This window comes from Trichomycterus rosablanca, chromosome 25 (genome assembly GCF_030014385.1).
Source record: "Trichomycterus rosablanca isolate fTriRos1 chromosome 25, fTriRos1.hap1, whole genome shotgun sequence".
Taxonomy (NCBI): domain Eukaryota; kingdom Metazoa; phylum Chordata; class Actinopteri; order Siluriformes; family Trichomycteridae; genus Trichomycterus; species Trichomycterus rosablanca.
The window spans coordinates 6,404,765-6,427,798 of NC_086012.1; the positions used below are offsets into that span (position 1 = coordinate 6,404,765).

At 41.3% G+C, this 23,034-nt stretch overlaps 1 protein-coding gene across 1 annotated transcript in view; it reads right to left on the bottom strand.

The window, feature by feature from the left end:
- Positions 1 to 206: 206 nt before the first annotated feature.
- Positions 207 to 23,034, bottom strand: part of gigyf2 (GRB10 interacting GYF protein 2) — a 56,478-nt gene continuing 33,650 nt past the window's right edge. The window contains exons 17-29 of the mRNA XM_062987372.1: positions 20,983 to 21,102; positions 20,751 to 20,890; positions 15,694 to 15,788; positions 14,083 to 14,205; positions 11,859 to 12,017; positions 10,051 to 10,374; positions 9,813 to 9,941; positions 7,911 to 8,126; positions 6,203 to 6,393; positions 5,879 to 6,027; positions 3,728 to 3,912; positions 2,489 to 2,657; positions 207 to 2,038 (exon numbers count right to left, since the gene is read on the bottom strand). Of these exons, the coding sequence (XP_062843442.1) occupies positions 1,971 to 2,038; positions 2,489 to 2,657; positions 3,728 to 3,912; positions 5,879 to 6,027; positions 6,203 to 6,393; positions 7,911 to 8,126; positions 9,813 to 9,941; positions 10,051 to 10,374; positions 11,859 to 12,017; positions 14,083 to 14,205; positions 15,694 to 15,788; positions 20,751 to 20,890; positions 20,983 to 21,102 (2,068 nt within the window). The 3' untranslated portion in view covers positions 207 to 1,970. The remainder of the gene's footprint in view (positions 2,039 to 2,488; positions 2,658 to 3,727; positions 3,913 to 5,878; positions 6,028 to 6,202; positions 6,394 to 7,910; positions 8,127 to 9,812; positions 9,942 to 10,050; positions 10,375 to 11,858; positions 12,018 to 14,082; positions 14,206 to 15,693; positions 15,789 to 20,750; positions 20,891 to 20,982; positions 21,103 to 23,034) is intronic.

Below are 23,034 nucleotides of genomic sequence, written 5' to 3' on the forward strand. Positions count from 1 at the left end.
CTGCTGAGTCTGGTCCCTCTCAAGGTTCCTTCCTGTATTAATAAGGGAGTTTGTCCTTGCCACTGTCGCCCTCGGCTTGCTCAACAGGGGTTTTTGGTCTGTCGGTCCTGGATTCTGTAAAGTTGCTGACTTGATTTGAATGGTCTGTCTTATAAAATAGAGAAAGCTACCTATTGATTGGTTACTCAAATGAATAAAAAACAAGGTGATGTAGAACAGTCCACACAGAAGACTGTCTTTTATTTTTCCATACTGCAATAAAAAAGTATGACTCCATTGGTTTTTGTTTTCATATATTATAATACAGATGCAGAATTGTACGTTTATTTTTTTAAACAGCCTAATATCTTACAAGAAATGGATAACTACTTGGAGCTGTTAACCCCGTCCTTAAAACAGGACGGTGATGAGTATATGCCCTTAGGTCCTACGTCGTCGTCATCTTCTGCCAACACATGGCTATGAAGAAGAGTAAATAAGGTGGGGGGGGGGAAGGAAAGTAACTAAACAAAAACAAATTCAATAAATAATAATGACAAGTTGGGTAAATACATCAGTCTAATTGGCTATAAAACGAATTAGCAAGTTGGGGAGGTAGATGAATCGTTCTTTGTGGAGAGAATCCAGATGGAAGAATAAAATCACACATCAGAACTCGCTGATCTTCGGTGTGATCAGCTACTGTTAGTATTGGTAGTTCTTTCTTTTCCCTCTCAAAAGGTTCAATTTATAAACACACTTGGCATGTTCCTCTGGGGTACGGATGTTCCGAGGCATGTTCGTCTGGGGTACGGATGTTCCGAGGCATGTTCCTCTGGGGTACGGATGCTGTGATGCATGTTCCTCTGGGGTACGGATGCTCCGAGGCATGTTCGTCTGGGGTACGGATGTTCCGAGGCATGTTCCTCTGGGGTACGGATGCTGTGATGCATGTTCCTCTGGGGAGGATGCTCCGAGGCATGTTCCTCTGGGGTACGGATGCTGTGAGGCATGTTCCTCTGGGGTACGGATGCTCCGAGGCATGTTCCTCTGGGGTACGGATGCTCCGAGGCATGTTCCTCTGGGGTACGGATGCTCCGAGGCATGTTCCTCTGGGGTACGGATGCTCCGAGGCATGTTCCTCTGGGGTACGGATGCTCCGAGGCATGTTCGTCTGGGGTACGGATGCTCCGAGGCATGTTCGTCTGGGGAGGATGCTCCGAGGCATGTTCGTCTGGGGTACGGATGCTCCGAGGCATGTTCGTCTGGGGTACGGATGCTCCGAGGCATGTTCGTCTGGGGTACGGATGCTCCGAGGCATGTTCCTCTGGGGAGGATGCTCCGAGGCATGTTCCTCTGGGGAGGATGCTCCGAGGCATGTTCCTCTGGGGAGGATGCTGTGATGCATGTTCCTCTGGGGAGGATGCTCCGAGGCATGTTCCTCTGGGGAGGATGCTGTGATGCATGTTCCTCTGGGGAGGATGCTGTGATGCATGTTCCTCTAGGGAGGATGCTCCGAGGCATGTTCCTCTGGGGAGGATGCTGTGATGCATGTTCCTCTGGGGAGGATGCTCCGAGGCATGTTCCTCTGGGGAGGATGCTGTGATGCATGTTCCTCTGGGGAGGATGCTGTGATGCATGTTCCTCTAGGGAGGATGCTGTGATGCATGTTCCTCTGGGGAGGATGCTGTGATGCATGTTCCTCTAGGGAGGATGCTCCGAGGCATGTTCCTCTGGGGAGGATGCTCCGAGGCATGTTCCTCTGGGGAGGATGCTGTGATGCATGTTCCTCTAGGGAGGATGCTCCGAGGCATGTTCCTCTGGGGAAGAGTGTGCAAGAGATGGCGATGGGTAAAAAAAACAAAAACAAAAAAAAACAAGAGGGGGTAAAAATAAAAAAACTAAACACAGGACTGTATCAGGGTATAAAACGGCAGCTTTTGTGAACGAACACAGGGTCGGTAGGGGACAGGGGAGTCTGTCAGCAGGTCTCAAAAGTCTTCTACGGTCTCTATCTCGCCCATGTTTAAGCGCTCGGAAGATGCGTTGACTGAAAAACCTGCAAAAAGATAAACAAGTTCTTTTGAGGTGCAGCACAGATGATAACGTGTGTAGAGAAGCACACTTTTCCATTGATTATGAAATCCCCAAAGGGATGAAATGCACTCAATATGTACACATCAAACATTGTCAGCACACTACACCACAGAAAAGTCTGTTACACCAACTTAATTCACCTTATGACTGCTAGAACCGCCTCATATTGCATACGTTACGCAAATGAAAAATGTTAAATTGCTGAACACAAACCTTAATTACACTGGAAACGGCTCGTTTCACAGACCATAAATTAGGTAGGGCCTTGTTTATAGTGCTTTATAGGACTTATTTTTTATTTTAAGTGGCAATTGGAAAAAAAAAAATGAATATGTATCTAGACTGGTGTTTTATTTAGACATTCATCACATCTGGAAACCACAAACACACATATAAAACTTGCTTTACTCACCTAAGAGACTGGGGTCGGCCCTTACCATCTTCTGTTTTTTCTTCTTCTTGCCAGAAGTGACCGTTTCAAACAGTGGCTGCTGTTGATGCTGCTGCTGTTTGGAGGAGTGATTGGACTGGAAAACTTGGACCGGTTGAGAAATGGTCTGGTTCACTTCCCACACAGACTCCTATGAAACCATTGTACACAGACACGCACAGTTGACACAATGTTAAATTCCGCAAATGTTACCATGTTCCCCAACCACACATTTTGCTGGAAAATCAGCTTGCAATACGCATACGAAATGGACAAGTGACGTCACATACATGAGATGACGTTATTATCCTCAATTCCGAAAGTTACACTGATCAGCCATAACATTAAAAACACCTCCTTGTTTCTACACTCACTGTCCATTTTATCAGCTCCACTTACCATATAAAAGCACTCTGTAGTTCTACAATTACTGACTGTAGTCTATCTGTTTTTCTACATGCTTTGTTAGCCCCCTTTCATGCTGTTCTTCAATGGTCAGGACCCCCACAGAGCAGGTATTATTTAGATGATGGATCATGGTGGTGGTGTGTTAGTGTGTATTGTACTGGTATGAGTGGATCAGACACAGCAGCGCTGCTGGAGTTTTTAAATACCATGTCCATTCACTGTCCACTCTATTAGACACTCCTACCTAGTTAGTCCACCTTGTAGATGTAAAGTCAGAGACGATCGCTCATCTATTGCTGCTGTTTGAGTTGGTCATCTTCTAGACCTTCATCAGTGGTCACAGGACGCTGCCCATGTGGCGCTGTTGGCTGGATATTTTTGGTTGGTGGACAGTGAGGTGTTTAAAAACTCCAGCAGCACTGCTGTGTCTTATCCACTCATACCAGCACCACACACACTAACACACCACCACCATGTCAGTGTCACTGCAGTGCTGAGAATGATCCACTACACAAATAATACCTGCTCTGTAGTGGTCCTGTGGGGGTCCTGACCATTGAAGAACAGCATGAAAGTGGGCTAACAAAGCATGTAGAAAAACAGATGGACTACAGTCAGTAATTGTAGAACTACAAACTGCTTCTATATGATAAGCGGAGCTGATGAAATGGACAGTGAGTGTAGAAACAAGGAGGTGGTTTTAATGTTATGGCTGATCGCACTTGTTTCGTCCTAGTACTCGGGTGAGTAAACTGAAGGACTGACACCTTCTGAAAAGTCTGCACACACACACACACACACACACACACACACCTGTTGATTACTCTGCTGCTGGCCCTGCAGAGGTTTTAGCTGGTTGTCGTTCTGTTTGGCACGACGCTCCAGGAACTGTCTGGCAAAGTCCTTGGCCTGGGGCGTCTCTCCTAGATACGCTCGCACATAGTCGTGCACCTCGTACGGAGAGTCTACCTCCTTCAGGAACGACGCGAACGTAGGAACTGAAGAAATAAAGATAAAGGAATGTGTAAAGGAAGATACTTCATTACCTTTTGATGATTACCATTTAATTCGAAGGATTTAATTATTTATTAGGATTTTAACATCATGTTTTACACACTTTGGTTACATTCATGACAGGACAGGTAGCTACTGGTCTTTAATGTCAAACGCAGTCATGGACAATTTTGTATTTCTAATTCATCTCACTTGCATGTCTTTGGACTGTAGGAGGAAACCGAAACTCACACAGACGAGGGGAGAACATGCAAACTCCACACATAAAGGACCCTGCCTGCTCCACCTGGGAATCGAACCCAGGATCTTCTTGCTATGAGGCTCTTTTAAGGTATAAGGTATAAGGCAGGCTTGACTTTTTTTTAAACAATTAAACGGATTCTTGTATTCAAAGCAACTTACGGTTAAGGGCCTATCGCAAGAGCTTCCAATTAAGTCAAGTCAAGTTTATTTGTACACCGACCGGGCATAACATTATGACCACTGACAGGTGACCTGAATAACACTGGTTATCCCTTCATCACGGCACCTGTTAGTGGGTGGGATATATTAGGCAGCAAGTGAACGTTTTATCCTCAAAGTTGATGTTAGGAGCAGGAAAAGCAGGAACAGTGGTAAACCGGCGACAGGGTCATGGGCAACCAAGGCTCATTGATGCACGTGGGGAGCGAAGACTGACCCGTGTGGTCCGATCCAACAGACGAGCTACTGTAGCTCAGATTGCTGAAGAAGTTAATGCTGGTTCTGATAGAAAGGTGTCAGAATACACAGTGCATCGCAGTTTGTTGCATATGGGGCTGCAAAAGGGGGACCAACACAATATTAGGAAGATGGTCAAATTTGTTATGCCTGATCTGCTAGTTCTTTTTTACAATAGACATCATCTCTAAGCAACAGAATGCGGGACCGACGGACCTAAAAACCTGTTGAGCAAGCCGAGGGCGGCAGTGGAAAGGGAAAGTGAGAACTCCCTTAAAGTTACAGGAAGAAACCTTGAGAGAAACTACCAGTTATGAGCTCCATAAGTAAAATGTCTGTGCTTTTGCTATTGACTTTGCTATTGAACAGTGTTTTTCTGTAAAGGACAAAGGAACTGGGGCTGAATTTAGTCAACTAGGGCAGGGGTTTTCAACCTTTTTAGGCATGCGCCCCCCTTCGTGTGCCGAGCACGACTTGCGCCCCCCCTCACACCACGCCCCCCTCCCCTTGGTGGAACAGCACTCGGTCGCGTGTGCCAAGCGCTGCTTCCGCCACGCGCCCCTCCCCTTAGTGGACCACGGCTCAATCGCGGATGCCTGCCGCGTCCTCCGCCAGTCTCGTGTGCCACCGGTTCATAATAATAATCTCGTAGTGCCATTTTGCTGATGCGGTGTAGCCTATAATGCCCAGATAATTACCACAGCTATGAAGAAATACCATCTCTGCCATCGCTCTATGTATAATAGCATATAATTGTGCACTTTTAAAACACCAGACCCCTTTTCTGCCTACCGCCTCAGACACATTTGACCAATAAGGTTCTCACATGGTTTGTTGTGATGCATTTGGTGCACATCATGAAAAGAAAGTTAACGAACTCATCAAGAGATGTGGTACGATTACGTTGCGGTGGGAAAACACGAGCACAAGGAAGGAATACCCCTAGACATGGTGCCAATTGTGTCTGTGCATATGCCCGATAGCAGCCCTGAGATTTAAACTGGGATCTCAGAGGTGGTGGCCTAGTGTGATAGACCGCTGTGCCACCCAAGCACCATGGTTACATTAAATATTGAGTCCAGTTACTACAAATAAGACAAACAACATTGCTCTCATACAAATACTGCTCTCATTTCTGCTGAATATGCACAATACCTTGCCAAGATCTTAACAGATACAATGTACAACATAAACACACACAGTTGTTACAAAACAATACAAATTCATAGTAGGTAGATATGAGTAGCTTACCGTCAAGGTTGTTGGCAGTGTTGAGTGTATGCAGCATCTGCTCACACCACTGCATAAATCCATCCTGGGATTTATTGGCTCCCTGGAAAAGCTTTAACAGTTTGGCCTCTTCTTCTACCTTCTTACTGGATTTTCCAGCATTACTGTTACTGAACACGAGACAGAAGAGATGAGCAACTTATTAGCTTTTCTGGATGAAATATTGGCTCAACATGCACAAAACTGCCAGCAGAAGAGGGTTAGCAAGCGCCTCAGAGGGTTAGCATGAAAGCTGTTGTATGCAGTGCCGAATACGGTTATCAAAAATCAATGAAATATGTTTACCTGAGGTTCATGTTGCTCTTGTTTTTCTGCTTGTTGCTCTGGTGTGAGGTTGGAGGTTGTACCGTTTCCTTTACTGCGTCGTCCCAAAAGCCCAGGTTCGAGTTCTGATTGTCTCCCCAAATGCTGTTGCTGTCAGAGCCCCACTGACAGCTAGTGTTACTTACTGGCCCCCAAACTGAGGAGGTCAAAGCCTGCACATACAGACATGCGACAGGTTAAAAGCCAACTATTATAGCTTATAATAGTTACAGTAATAGCTTATAACAGTTACAATAACAGCTGAATGGCTTGTAACAGTTATAATAATAGCTGAATGTCTTATAACATTTACAATAGTTGAATGGCTTTCATCTATTCAAACGTTGAATGGCTTTCAACAGTTATAATACCAGCTATATGGCTTATAACAGTTATAATACTAGCTGAATGGCTTATAACAGTTATAATACTAGCTGAATGGCTTATAACAGTTATAATACTAGCTGAATGGCTTATATCAGTTATAATAATAGCTGAATGGCTTATATCAGTTATAATAATAGCTGAATGGCTTGGCTTATAACAGTTATAATACTAGCTGAATGGCTTATAACAGTTATAATACTAGCTGAATGGCTTATAACAGTTATAATACTAGCTGAATGGCTTATAACGGTTATAATACTAGCCGAATGGCTTATAACAGTTATAATACTAGCCGAATGGCTTATAGCAGTTATAATAATAGCCGAATGGCTTATATCAGTTATAATAATAGCTGAATGGCTTGGCTTATAACAGTTATAATACTAGCTGAATGGCTTATAACAGTTATAATACTAGCTGAATGGCTTATAACAGTTATAATACTAGCTGAATGGCTTATAACAGTTATAATACTAGCCGAATGGCTTATAACAGTTATAATACTAGCCGAATGGCTTATAGCAGTTATAATACTAGCTGAATGGCTTATAAAAGTCATAACAATAGCTGAATGGCTTATAGCAGTTATAATAATAGCTGAATGGCTTATAACAGTTATAATACTAGCTGAATGGCTTGGCTTATAACAGTTATAATACTAGCCGAATGGCTTATAACAGTTATAATACTAGCTGAATGGCTTATAAAAGTCATAACAATAGCTGAATGGCTTATAGCAGTTATAATAATAGCTGAATGGCTTGGCTTATAACAGTTATAATACTAGCCGAATGGCTTATAACAGTTATAATACTAGCCGAATGGCTTATAGCAGTTATAATAATAGCTGAATGGCTTATAGCAGTTATAATACTAGCTGAATGGCTTATAGCAGTTATAATACTAGCTGAATGGCTTATAGCAGTTATAATAATAGCTGGATGGCTTATAACAGTTATAATACTAGCTGAATGGCTTGGCTTATAACAGTGATAATAATAGCTGAATGGCTTATAACAGTTATAATACTAGCTGAATGGCTTATAACAGTGATAATAATAGCTGAATGGCTTATAACAGTTATAATACTAGCTGAATGGCTTATAACAGTTATAATACTAGCTGAATGGCTTATAGCAGTTATAATAATAGCTGGATGGCTTATAACAGTTATAATACTAGCTGAATGGCTTGGCTTATAACAGTGATAATAATAGCTGAATGGCTTATAACAGTTATAATACTAGCTGAATGGCTTAGAACAGTTATAATAACATCTGAATTGCTACTGTGCTGCACTTACAGCTCTGTTTTGAGTGCGGGTTGGCGGCGTGACCACGGTCTGCTGCTGATCCTTTTTCTGCTTCATCTGCTGTGCTTCCTCTTGCTGAATCTCCAGGAGGGATTTGGTGGCTGCTGGCTGCTTGACCACACTGCCCCAACCTGGGAGCTTAGTCTGGGGCTGCTGCTGCTGTTGCTGCTGCTGTTGCCTCTGGAGCTCCTGCTGCTGGCGCCTCTGCTACAGAAAGACACAATCCAGACCAATTAAGAGAGATATATTAACACATGAGACAAAATTCTGAGTTGACAGAGCAATTTATTGGGTCATGGGTTATTATAATAGCTGAATGGCTCATAACAGTTATAATAATAGCTGAATGGCTTATAGCAGTTATAATAATAGCTGAATGGACAGTTGTAGCCTAGCGGTTAAGGTACTGGACTAGTAAGCAGAAGGTTGCTGGTTCAAACACCACCACTGCCAGGTTGCATCTGTTGGGCCCTTGAGCAAGGCCCTTAAACCCTCAATTGCTTAGACTGTATAATGTAAGTCGCTTTGGATAAAAGCGTCTGCTAAATGCTAAAAATGTAAACGTAAATGAATGGCTTATAACAGTTATAATAATAGCTGAATGGCTTATAACAGTTTTAATAATAGCTGAATGGCTTATAACAGTTATTGTAATAGCTGAATGGCTTATAACAGTTATAATAATAGTTGAATGGCTTATTACAGTTATAATAATAGTTGAATGGCTTATAGCAGTTATAATAACAGCTGAATGGCTTATAGCAGTTATAATAATAGCTGAATGGCTTATTACAGTTATATTAATAGCTGAATGACTTATAACAGTTGTAATAATAGCTGAATGACATAAGTTATAATAATAGCTGAATGGCTTATTACAGTTATATTAATAGCTGAATGACTTATAACAGTTGTAATAATAGCTGAATGACATAACAGTTATAATAATAGCTGAATGGCTTATAACAGTTATAATAGCTGAATGACTTATAACAGTTATATTAATAGCTGAATGGCTTATAACAGTTATAATAATAGTTGAATGGCTTATAGCAGTTATAATAACAGCTGAATGGCTTATAGCAGTTATAATAATAGCTGAATGACATAAGTTATAATAATAGCTGAATGACTTATAACAGTTGTAATAATAGCTGAATGGCTTATTACAGTTATATTAATAGCTGAATGACTTATAACAGTTATAATAATAGCTGAATGACTTAAGTTATAATAATAGCTGAATGGCTTATTACAGTTATATTAATAGCTGAATGACTTATAACAGTTATAATAATAGCTGAATGGCTTATTACAGTTATATTAATAGCTGAATGACTTATAACAGTTGTAATAATAGCTGAATGGCTTATAACAGTTATAATACTAGTTAAATGGCTTGACTTATAACAGTTATAATAATAGCTAAATGGCTTATACCAGTTATTAAAATAGCTGAATGGCTTATTACAGTTATAATAATAGCTGAATGGCTTATTACAGTTATAATAATAGCCGAATGGCTTATATCAGTTATAATAGCTGAATGGCTTATATCAGTTATAATAATAGCTGAATGGCTTATATCAGTTATAATAATAGCTTACAGGCATTAGGAGTCAATCGTGCATGCTAGAAGGCACCCTCCTAGATGCCCTTTCTGACGAAACCCTCCAATTGTTATCTGGGCTTGGGACCAGCACTAGGCGTGCACTGACAAGTGCACCTACCAAAGCCTAGGCTGTTTCGATCATAAATCACCCACTATAATGAACAGCTGATTATGTCCAACCAGCATGTTCAGGACAGTTGACCGTCCAGAAACAATATTTGATATTCGCCTCTCTCTATTATGATGTAATTGCACCAGAATTGGACAGCAGTGTTTCTTACCTCCTCTCTGACCTGTCGTTCCCTCTCCTCCTCCAGTTTCTGGATCTCACTAAGAGACAGAGTGTTCTGTGTCTGGGAAAGGGAGGAGGTCGAAGCAGACTGCTGACCCCACTTGGAGGAAGATGGAAGCTTGAAAGAAGAAGGCATAAATGAAAACAGTTACAAAAAAGATCAACAGTATCAACAAATTTGCTCAATACATGAGTAGGTGGACCATCTCAACCAAGTTCCTATTTACCTTCATCTGAGCCAGCTGCTGCTGTTGCTGCTGCTGCTGAAGACGACGCAGGGCTTCCTGCTGCTGCTGCCTCTGTCTTTGCAGCTCCTGCTGCTTCTGAGCCTCTAGCTGCTTCTGAGACTCTAGCTGCTTCTGAGACTCTAGCTGCTTCTGAACTTCTTGCTGCCTTTGTAACTCCTGCTGTCTTTGCAGTTCCTGCTGCCTCTGGAGTTCCTGCTCCTTCCTCTTCTGCTCCTCCTGCTGTTGTCGAGCCAGAGCCGCCGCCGTCTCCTCCTCACGCCTTCTCTGAGCCTCCAGTTCCTCCTGCTTTCTGCGCTCCTCTTCCTACAACACAAATTGCATGTAATTGAATTGAGGACTGTGACACAGAACAGAAGAGGAGCTATTGAACCCCATTAACCCCACAAGTTACGCTACTTTGGGCATGAGCCAGTCACATGACAACATTGAAGTCAGTGTTATGACTGGGAAGACCAAAAATAAGCTGGATTGACATCATGATGGCATGGATTGCATTATCAGGGGCTAGCCCGCTATAGGCGACGAGAGACAGAGGGCATTGAAGAAAGCTGACCCGTTTGTGCAGCCAACCACTGCATAGTGACATGACATAAACGTGCAGGCTGGAAGATACTCAAACCCGCATCACTCGTCAGTTTTTAAAGCTGCATTCACCACCTCTATTCAGCTACAGGTGTGCTGCTTCAATGTTCGGTTTTTAACGCTTGCCACTGAACTCAAAGTTCAATCTGACCGAGCTCTGCCCCAGTTTGCTGCTTCAATGCTCAGTTTTTACTGCTTACCACTGAACTCAGTGTTCAATCTGACTGAGCTTTGACCCGGTTCGCTGACCTCTTCAAAGCGCATCCAATTGGACACTGTGCTTTGCTTGTGACTTTGTCGTTTAAACAAACATTGTATTCCACTTCAAATTAGAACCACAGCATTGTGAGGAAAACGGCATGGGGACTGCGCAGTAAAACAGAGGGACAAAGCTGAATTTATACACTGATCAGGCACAACATTATGACCACCTTCCTAATATTGTGTTGTGCCACATACAAAACACCTTTCTATCAGAACCGGCATTAACTTCTTCAGCAGTTTGAGCTACAGTAGCTCGTCTGTTGGATCGGACCACACGGGCCAGCCTTCGCTCCCCACGTGCATCAGTGAGCCTTGGCCGCCCATGACCCTGTTCCCACAAGAGCTGCAGTTTTGGAGATGCTCTGACCCAGTCGTCTAGCCATCAACCTTGCACAAATGTTCACTTGCTGCCTAATACATCCCATCCACTAACAGGTGCCATGATGAATAACATAGATAATCAGTGTTATTCACTTTACCTAACCCAACATTTACTAATCATGTAATCACTTATTGTGGCTTTTCAGCTCTTTTATAAGATGTTATGAGCCCTCTGATTTGTTTCAAGAACCCGTTGGCCTTTTTAAAAAAGTTTTCACTTCTCCAAATGAAGACCATTGCAGAATTTGTGGTTTTACACTAAAACCATTTCATGCAAAACTGCATGCGAACGTATCGTCAATACTGCCAGTTAATACTGCGTATCATTCTCAAGCTTGGCACTCCAGTGCTAAGTAATCACTGGTGAATTGTATTGGGGCAGTTTATTGGGGCAGTTGTGGCCTAGCGGTTAAGGTACTGGACTAGTAAGCAGAAGGTTGCTCGGACAGACCCCACCACTGCCATTGTTGGGACTCAAATGCTTGGACTGTATACTAGATAAAAAAAGTATTGTACAAGATGTTATAACCAAAACTCAAGTATGCGGTTATGCACGTCACCTGTTTTTGAAGTAATTCTTCCCTTTGCCTCCTCTCCTCCTCTTCTCTCCGGTTCTCCTCTAACCTGCGAAGCTCTTCCTCCCGTGCCACACGCTCCTCTTCTTCCTTCTGTCGCCGCTGAGAATCTTCCAGCTCACGTTGTCGCCTAAGTGCCTCCTCCTGCAAAGCGCCCACACCTTTATAATTAAATGCAGTTCACAACCTGGCACCTCAAGCTCCAGGTGTCGCCTGTGTTGTACCTGTTAGACTGAGCAAAAGGTTCCCAACACCCGTCCTGAGAGCCTTTTACTTACATAACCAGTTCAGCCTACATCTTCCACATTGTTGGTCATGTTGACTGAAAACTCCCAGTGATAGCTGTCAATCAAAACGGGATTCAGCCTTTCGACTGATCCTCCAATCATCTTGCAGAAGCTCAGCGTCCAGACCCGCCCACAGCTCCATTCACCCCCAGAGACGCTCAGCGTCCGGGGGCGGGACAAAATCGTGGCATTTATCCAATGACTGGTGAGTTTCGATGCAATTAAATAAACCCTCCCATGCAGCCCCATTGAAGTGAAGAGACGCTCAGCTTCTGCGGGCAAATGCATTGATGCTCCGGGAATGTACGAGAAGTTCGAGTCAGTCGATTTGTGATAAGTAGCTGATTCTGAACGAACTCGTCTTCGAGATGAACGTGTTCTAACCCATTTGTAGTCAATGAAATGTTAACACAACTGTACATAGTTGACCATTTAATTTTTGACATTTTAGGGGAAGCTGAGCTTCCCTTGCAGTCTTAGAGAAATCGCCACTGATCTCAAGGTTATATCGAACACAATCGTGGACAATTTAGTGTCTCCAATTCACCTCACTTGCACGTCTTTGGACTGTGGGAGGAAACCCACGCAGACACGGAGAGACCATGCAAACTCCAAACAGAAAGGACTCGAACCGCTCCACCTGGGGATCGAATAATCAGGACCTTTTTTCTGTGAGGCGACAGTAGGGCTGGGCAATTTTGCAAAAAAAAAAATCTCGATTATTTTAAAATTATAACCGATTCTCGATTACGATTTCTTTTGTTCTTGTATAATGCAATTGAAATAAGACTCAAATTTCTTTGTTTTTTGCATTATAATTTAAAAGACTGCAGAAGTGCAAAAATAGTAACAGCACCACCTATAATTATCCTTTTAAGGGACTCAAACTTTATAACAATAACGATATCACAATAATTAAAACAAAATAAAAATCTGAATTAGCTATATCCTTTATAAGAATAGCTCACAAAAGTCTTATTTTAAATAATGTGCAGCAGAACCTCCTTACATTAGGAAAAGTGCAAAACTACAAAAAGTTCTTTACAGGTTTCTTAAAAGGAACACGAGCCTGTTTACTGTTTCCACCACTGAGTGAGTCTGTATCAGTATCTACACTGGGGGGCATCAAGTAATCACTCTGCCCAGCTTTGATTTTGTCCTCTTGTGATTGGGGGGTGGATGAAGGGGGCACAGTCTGCTTCTAACAATGTCCCGGTCAGCCAATGTTTTGATTCAGTTTTGATTCAGTTCGGCTGTGTTTGATTCACTCCTAATTAAACTCTTCTGTTTGTGTCTCGTTTTGCGTCGTTTGCGGTCCTTATTTTTTAATCTAACCGTTACCGTGTATAATCCTTGTTGTCTTCCATTTTCTATTGTAGTTTATCCTCTGGTTTTGTACACTGTTTTCGCCCTAACTTTATTTGATTTATATTCCGCGAGCGTCTGGTCAGTTTCTGCCTTGTGACATGTTGGTATTTTCATTAAAATATAAAGTATTGTCACATTTCTAACATCGGGTGAAAACGTTCATTCGAATTAACCAAATTATTGGTGAAAATCGCCCAGCCCTAGGCGGCAGTGCTACTCACTGACCCACCTTGCTTATTTGATATGAAAAAAGGTGGGTGTGATGACGCCTCTCGAATCAACCTGAGCAAGAAACAAGAGGGTCAATTTTCAGGTAACCATAAGCTATTTTGATATATTATTAATATTTTTTTTACATACTTAAGGACATAGGGACTTGTCTTTCCTTCATCTTTTGGATTTTCAGGATATTTAAAAAGTAAATATGCTTCTATATGGTAAGTGGAGCTGATAAAATGGACAGTGAGTGTAAAGACAAGGAGGTGGTTTTAATGTTATAACTGATCAGTGTATCAGCATAATCATGCTGCCCCAGTTATACTGCACTCACTGACCTGTTTTCGTCGTGCCAGCTCCTCTTCTTCCAAACGTTTGCGTTGTTCCTCCTCCTGCTGTGCCCGCAGGACCTCCTCCAGACGCTTCCGCTCCTCCTCTTCCCTTTTGGCTCGGAGCTCCAGCTAAAGATGAGCAGGCGACGGTTATGCAAGAAGCAAAAACAAAGAGTCACAGTGTGTAGGAAGTCTTCCAAATCATTCATAGTTAAACTTGCATTATATTCTGAGCTGTGACAGTGATATCCCTTCTGAGTCACTGAAATGATGACACGACTCATAGGGATGCACTGATTCAGCTTCTTTGTAACCAAAGAGCCAAAAAAAAAGTTTCTAGGCTGACTTTTTAAATTTATTTTAAGCTATATACACATCGATCAACCATAACATTAAAACCACCTCCTTGTTTCTACACTCAGTGTCCATGTTATCAGCTCCACTTACCATATAGAAGCACTTTGTAGTTCTACATGCTTTGTTAGCCCCCTTTCATGCTGTTCTTCAATGGTCAGGTCCCCCCCAGGACCACTACAGAGCAGGTATTATTTGTGTGGTGGATCATTCTCAGCACTGCAGTGACACTGACATGGTGGTGGTGTGTTAGTGTGTGTTGTGCTGGTATGAGTGGATCAGACACAGCAGCGCTGATGGAGTTTTTAAACACCTCACTGGCACTGCTGGACTCAGAATAGTCCACCAACCAGAAATATATCCAGCCAACAGCGCCCCCTAAGCAGTATCCTGTGAAGGTCCTCTGGTGAAGGTCTAGAAGATGACCAACAGCAATAAACAGACGAGCGATCATCTCTGACATTACACCTACAAGGTGGACCAACTAGGTAGGAGTGTCTAAGAGTGGACACTGTATTTAAAAACTCCAGCAGCGCTGCTGTGTCTGATCCACTTTTACCAGCACAACACACACTAACACACCACCACCATGTCATTGTCACTGCAGTGCTGAGAATGATTCACCACCTAAATAATACCTGCTCTGTGGGGGTCCTGACCATTGAAGAACAGCATGAAAGGGGGCTAACAAAGCATGCAGAGAAACAGATGGACTACAGTCAGTAATTGTAGAACTACAAAGTGCTCCTATATGGTAAGTGGAGCTGATAAATTGGACAGTGAGTGTAGAAACAAGAAGGTGGTTTTAATGTTATGGCTGATCAATGTGTATATACTAAATTAAATGTAATAGGCAACTAGAATTAATTGTGGCATAATGAATGTACATTTTAGGCATTTAGCAGGTGCCTTTATCCAAAGTGACTTACAGTACAGTTACAGTATACAGTTTGAGTAATTAAGTGTTAAAGGTCTTGCTTAAGGGCCCAACAGAAGCAACCTGGCAGTGTTGGAGCTTGAACCAGTGACTTTCTGAACTAGTCCAGTACTTTACCCACTAGGCTACGGCTTGCCAACTTCAGGAGAAAAGCAAATGTAATGTAATTAATGTGGCATTACTGTTCATGATTGACTGGAGCTTGTTTTTTCTGTCTGTATAAATAAGGCGAGTTTGTCTGCATTGTACTTATGGCGAGAAAAGGTTTATTTCCCCTCAAATGGTCAAATGTCACCATGAAGCAAAGCAGTTAAGACTTGACCTACCTTTGCCGCCTTTGCCTTCTCCAGTTGTAACTGCTCAATAGAAGACTGAGACACAGGATCTATGGGCAGATCCCATACACTGGATCCATCCCATGCTGAAGGGTACAAATATATAAGAAACATTAGAAACATCAAACACATATTCAACAATGTCCAGACATCAACTACACCTTTAAACTACATACATGTACTAAATAAATATCATTATAGATTTCTAATGGCTTATACCCCAACGTAATCCACAACTCAACCCGTCTGTAGATCCGTCTGTATACTGATCAGCCATAACATTAAAACCACCTCCTTGTTTCTACACTACTGTCCATTTGATCAGCTCCACTTACCATATAGAAGCACTTTGTAGTTCTACAATTACTGACTGTAGCCCATCTATTTCTCTACATATCTTTTTAGCCTGCTTTCACCCTGTTCTTCAATGGTCAGGACCAACACAGAGCAGGTATTATTTGGGTGGTGGATCATTCTCAGCACTGCAGTGACACTGACATGGTGGTGGTGTGTTAGTGTGTGTTGTGCTGGTATGAGCGGATCAGACACAGCAGCACTGCTGGAGTTTTTTAATACAGTGTCCACTCACTGTCCACTCTATTAGACACTCCTACCTAGTTGATCCACCTTGTAGATGTAAAGTCAGAGACGATCGCTCATCTATTGCTGCTGTTTGGGTTGGTCATAGGACGCTGCCCACAGGGCGCTGTTGCCTGGATATTTTTGGTTGGTGGACTATTCTCAGTCCAGCAGTGACAGTAAGGTGTTTTAAAAACTCCATCAGCGCTGCTGTGTCTGACACCACCACCATGTCAGTGTCACTGCAGTGATGAGAATGATCCACCACCCAAATAATACCTGCTCTGTGGTGGTCCTGACCATTGAAGAACAGGGTGAAAGCAGGCTAATAAGTATGTATAGAAACAGATGGACTACAGTCAGTAATTTTAGAACTATAAAGTGCTGATTGGATGGACAGTGAGTGTAGAAACAAGGTGGTGGTTTTGATGTTCTGGCTGAAAACCGGTGTATATCCCTGGTTTAATTTTAGGTCTGGTATTTATATTTAGGTCTGGTATATTTGCAATGCCTCATTATTCTAATATTACATTTCCTGTGGACTGATTCGAAGCTTCTGCACTTTGAATGACACTACATAAGGAGTAAGAATTGGGTTTCCTGTTCAAAAGTCTAGCATTAAAATGAGTTGGTTTCCTGTGACAGCATGTTCACAACTTGTTTTGGTTTGGTTGTAAAAGGTGTGAAAATGCATACAGAAAAAGTGAGATGCAAGACTCGAAGATGCCACACGCATTCAAGTCTGCTCCTAAAACTTTCTTTGAAGTTGGTTGCATCAGCTTACCGGAAAATAAACATTGACTAATTCGTTCTGCTGACTATAGAAGATATAAAACCAAGAATAAAGGTGTGAAACTCGAGTATTACACAAACGTAGTAGTCTATGTAGAACTGAGCTTCCAGTCTGCTGCCTCTGCGGCTACATTCATGCAATGTTTTTATTTTTCAAAAACATTGATCAACTTGTCTTTGTAAACTAGGGCTGCCGCGACTGGTCGACCTAGTCGACGTCAATATCTTAGATCGATGCATCGTTTTTAAAACTATGTTTATAAATGATCCTTTTTAATTTCTACAACGTTTCCATTCATACAAGCATTCATATGATTTCCCCTTTAGCACTACTTGCTGCGTACATGACCTAAGTCGTATTTGGTCGGGTCACTGATTGGCGGCATTAAGCGCAGTCTTAAAAAATGTCGTCTGTAGCAGTCAGAGGCCGATTGAAAAGTTTTCCCAGACCCAAATCATCAATAGTTTGGGAATACTTAAAACTGGCACAAAACAAAAAGGTGGTTCGTACACTGTGCAAAGCTTTCATGGTACCACAGCAGCACTAGCATGATGTTGCACGTCTGTATTGTTTCATTAAGCTTCTTAATCGCGGAGATCTTGGAATACCTTTGCTTTGTGTACGGAATGCCATGAACACATGGTGCACTTTGTTTAATATGGAGCACTTACTGTATATGGAGAATGTGAAGCTTAAATGAGATTCTGATTTAAAATTTTTGGAGGAAAATTAATCATTTAGATTAATCGATAGAAAAATAGTCGTTAGTGGCAGCCCTATTTTAAACCTAATTTCTGATTTCTTATCAAATAAATTAAATGAGTCAGTGTATTAGCAACTCCGTACATATTCAAAAACCTGTGGGTTATTTATCTATCAGTTCTAAAGCTCAACACAAACTGTAGGTGATGTGCATGACTCATTACTGATTAATACATGTTTTTTTAATCTTACGTAATAAATAAATAATTTGTTAAATGCAAGTTCAGATACATATGTTTCTATATATGTAAAAGTTCTTGTGTTAGGGTTACAAGGAGACAAAATCTCTGGCTGTTGTTCACATAGGTTGAAGGCTGTCGAATGTTCTCAAGAAGTTTATTATTATTAGTGTAGGTCAGGGGTCAGCAACCTATGGCACGCGTGCCAAAGCTGGCACGTGAAGCACGTTTGCCTGGCATGCTGATTGGTAAGAATGAAAAGAAAATGTATCACGCTCAGGGCTGCGCCTTATTAGTTGGATCCGTCCCTACACCCTATGCCATTTGCTCACTCCCGACACCTTGATTAACTTTAACCATAAATTACTTGCGCCACCTCCACCTATGGACAGTTATGGTTGAGTAATTTATGCTAGTTAAGGTTAATCAAGGTGTCGGGCTGTGTTAATTAACTGATTAATTGGTTTATGTCACATACATAGCAACAGTTTGTGTTAAATTCAGTCATATTCATGTTACAGTTTGTGTAACAAATTCTCTAATCTATCTATCTCTCTCTCTCTCTATCTATCTCTATCTATCTATATTTCTATATATCTATCTATCTCTATATCTATCTATCTATCTAACTATATCTATCTATCTATCTTTCTATATCTATCTATCTATCTTTCTATATCTATCTATCTATCTAACTATATCTATCTATCTATCTTTCTATATCTATCTATCTATCTTTCTATATCTATCTATCTATCTATCTATCTATCTATCTATCTATCTATCTATCTATCTCTATATCTATCTATCTATCTATCTAACTATATCTTTCTATATCTATCTATCTATCTATCTATCTATCTATCTATCTATCTATCTAACTATCTAACTATCTCTATCTTTCTATATCTATCTATCTATCTATCTATCTATCTTTCTATATCTATCTATCTATCTATCTATCTATCTATCTTTCTATATTTCTATATCTATCTTTCTATATCTATCTATCTATCTTTCTATCTTTCTCTCTCTATATATATATTTCTATCTCTCTCTCTCTCTCTATATATATATATATATATATATATATATTTCTATTTCTATCTATCTATCTATCTATCTATCTATCTATCTTTCTATATTTCTATATCTATCTATCTATCTTTCTATATCTATCTATCTATCTTTCTATCTTTCTCTCTCTATATATATCTATCTATTTCTATATCTATCTATCTATCTTTCTATATCTATCTATCTATCTATCTTTCTATCTTTCTCTCTCTCTATATATATATCTATCTATATTTCTATATCTATCTATTTATCTCTCTATCTCTCTCTATCTCTCTCTCTCTCTCTCTCTCTCTCTCTCTCTATCTCTATCTCTATCTCTCTATCTATCTATCTATCTCTCTTTCTACATTTCTTACAAATGGCATGATGGAGGCATGGATACTTTAAAGCATTAAGTGATCATGCAATAAACGCCTGTTTTAAAGAACCGACCTGTGTCAAAAAGGGCAACCAGCTACTAATTGCCATTATGCAAGTGATAATACAAGACTCATGTAAAGCTAATCAATGTTATCATGTGAAGCTGGCACAAACTGGATGATCAAACTAGAGAAACGTTTCAAGGCAGGCTGGTCAACTGATGAGCCAACAACAGAGCAGAAATCAAGACTTTAGAACCTAGCCCTAATCTTAACTTGGCTGTCCCTGCTTTCAGCCATTCTCTTGTGTTTCAAATCCAATATTGTTACCCACAAACTCTGGCCAATATAGTCACAAGCACTACCACACTGGCAGTTGTCTGGGGGTTTGGGGACATACACAGATCAGCCATAACATTAAAATTCTCCCAGGACCACTACAGAGTAGGTATTATTTGGGTCGTGGGTCATTCTCAGCACTGCAGTGACACTGACATGGTGGTGGTGTGTTAGTGTGTGTTGTGCTGATATGAGTGGATAGGACACAGCGTGATGGAGTTTTTAAACACCTTAATGTGACTGCTGGACTGAATAGTCCACCAACCAAAAATATCCAGCCAACAATCACCCCGTGGGCAGCGTCCTGTGACCACTGATGACCGACTCAAACAGCAGCAACAGTTGGTCCACCTACACTCATACCAGCACGACACACACTAACACACCACCACCGTGTCAGTGTCACTGCAGTGCTGAGAATGATCCACCATTTAAATAATACCTGCTCTGTGTTGGTCCTGTGGGGTCCTGACCATTGATGAACAGGGTGAATGCAGGGTAAAAAGGTATGTAGATAAACAGATGGACCACAGTCAGTAATTGTAGAACTACAAAGTGCTTCTATATGGTAAGTAAAGCCGATAAAATGGACAGTGAGTGTAGAAACAAGGAGGTGGTTTTAATGTTATTGGCCCTTTTTTAACTCCACATCTCCATTCTACCAATACCAATCTAACCCTCATCCCGCCTCTACACGTGCCCAGACCATGTCAATCTCGTCTCTCTAATCGTGTCTCCAAAACATCCTACTGGAACGGTCCCTTTAATAACCTCTAACAATAATTATTAGTTATCGTTTAAAGATCATTGGTGATTACTGTGGAACACTGCAATTTAGTCTTGTACTGTATGGGCTTTTTTTTTTTTTTAGATAAAGCTGTGACTTTAAAAACAGACATTGAATAAAATATTCTAGCACAATATAAGATATTCTTAAGAAATATGATATTAACATACTGCTGGATGCAGCTGGCTGAATGTTGGGGGTACATGATGCCTGTGTAGAGGGGTTCTGTATGTCCCAAATGGAGGCAGAATCTGGAACCGACATGGACCGTGTCACCGGTGGCAAGAGGTTCTGCTGCTGTTCCTGAGATCTTCAGTAACAAAAGGTTGTATTTGATATAAGACAAAAAAAGACTATGATAACGACCTAAGGAACTTAGTGTAGAAAGTGCAGTTGGCTTACCTGAGCTTCAGCGCTTGTTGAAGGATGAGGCTGAGTTGCTGCTGTTGTTGTGTTGGTGGTGCAGCTGAACTAAGTGCAGCTTTTTGCTGAGCCAGAGCCTGAGCGTACTGTTGCTGCTGCCTGCAGGCAGACATAAAATGCTATACATTAAAGCTGTGAATTTCTGATCATTTTGATCAACACCCTATAGCAGTTTTTTTTCAACTTCTTTTCAAGTGACCCACATTTTGTCCATGATTTTACTGTGAACCAAGCAACACAAACAATACATCAAAACGAAAGACAAAACTTTATTAATATAAATGGTGGAATTTGGGTCCCACTGTGGTTTACAAGATGTAACTTAAAGCCTCCACAAGTGGGCGTCCGTGCACAAGTTTATTTTATGTTTGTGACTGTTAAAAACCATAGATTTTTTGGAAGGGGGATGAAAAACCCTGCACTATAAAAGGTGTAAAGGTGCAATCGGAGCTACTACTGTACTAGATTTTGCTTTAAACAAAGTTAAAGTTATTAGTTAAATAAATCAGCAAATGAACAAAAAAAAATGAAACGTGTAGTGTTTTAGAGCAGCAAGATCATGAACTGCATCTCCCATAATGCATGACTTTTGTGAGCCGCCAAGTGACTGCATCCCGCCACTAGATGGCAGTGTTTCCACATCAGCGTTTAACTGAGGTGGTTTTCCAACAAGTGATGTTGAGAAATATTTACAAAAAATCTTAAAATGTACAAGAAGGAGGAAATTTAATGAAAGATGGGAAAGTGAATACAAGTTCGTGATTCAAGAAGAAAAACCGGGCCGCTCAGGTGGCGCAGCGGTAAAGTACGCTAGCGCACCAGAGTTGGGTTTCTAGATGCATCGTATCGAAACTCAGCTCTACCTTTCCGACTGTGTTGGGCGGCAGTATGAACAACGTTTGGCTGTTGTTCAGGGGCTTAGGGGTAGAGTCGGAGCATAGGTCCTCATAACTGGTACGACTGCGGCCCCTGCTGGTTGACTGACGGCGCCTGCACAGGGCTGAGGAATAACATTGAGGGGGGTGTGACCCTCCGTGCGCGGTGTCTCTCAATGCAGGCTGTACTGATTGCGTGTCGGAGGGGGCGCAAGTCAGTTGAGTGGCGTCCTCAGTCAGCGGCAAAAAGGGGTCGAATCAGTATAGGACACAATCAGGGTAATTTGACACGATTAGAATGGGGATAAAAGTTGGGGGAAAAAAGTGGGAAAAAATAGATAATTAAAAAAAAAAAATGTACAAAAAAAAAAGAAGAAAAACCGGTACGTCTCTTGTGTTATGCGGCCGTGTCTGTGGTAAAAGAGTACAATCATTATAAATAAACAGTATAAATTTGGCATTTTGACACCACACACAGAATTTTGCCTCCAAAAAAAACAAACAAATTGCCCAAGACTTAAAAGGCAGACTGCAATCACAGCAGGATACGTTACAATCGGCCCTTTGAGGACCATCATACTGCAGATGTGGCCCTCTGTGAAAATGAGTGACACCCCTGATTTATATCTTTTATTTGCAGAACATTACAGCTGGTCAAAATAACCAAAAAACATTTTAATAATGATCTAACTTAGGAACAATCAAATATGTGGTGTATTAACCCTGACTTTTTGCCTTGGCATGCTCTCCAGCAGTTCTTCACTTTGACTTTATGCCACTCGACTTGGCTTCAAAATCACAGATTTTTAAAGAACCCAATCATCATACCTGTTACCAATCCACCGGCTAATTATAGAATGTTTAAAAATAGTGTAACTTGACCACTGACCCAACTTCTTACATGAATCAAAAATTATTTTTTAAAATACTTTTGTCAGTAAAATAAAAGTGGAAGAAATAAAATGGAATCTGTGATTTGCTTATTTATTAGGGCCAGTGGTAGCTCAGTGGTTAAGGTACTGATTCAAGCCCCGCCACCACCAAGTTGCCACTGTTGGGTCCCTGAGCAAGGCCCTTAACCCTCAATTGCTCAAAATCATGTTCAGTCATAATTAGAGATGGACCGATCAGGGTTTTTGGCACCGATTCCGATCTC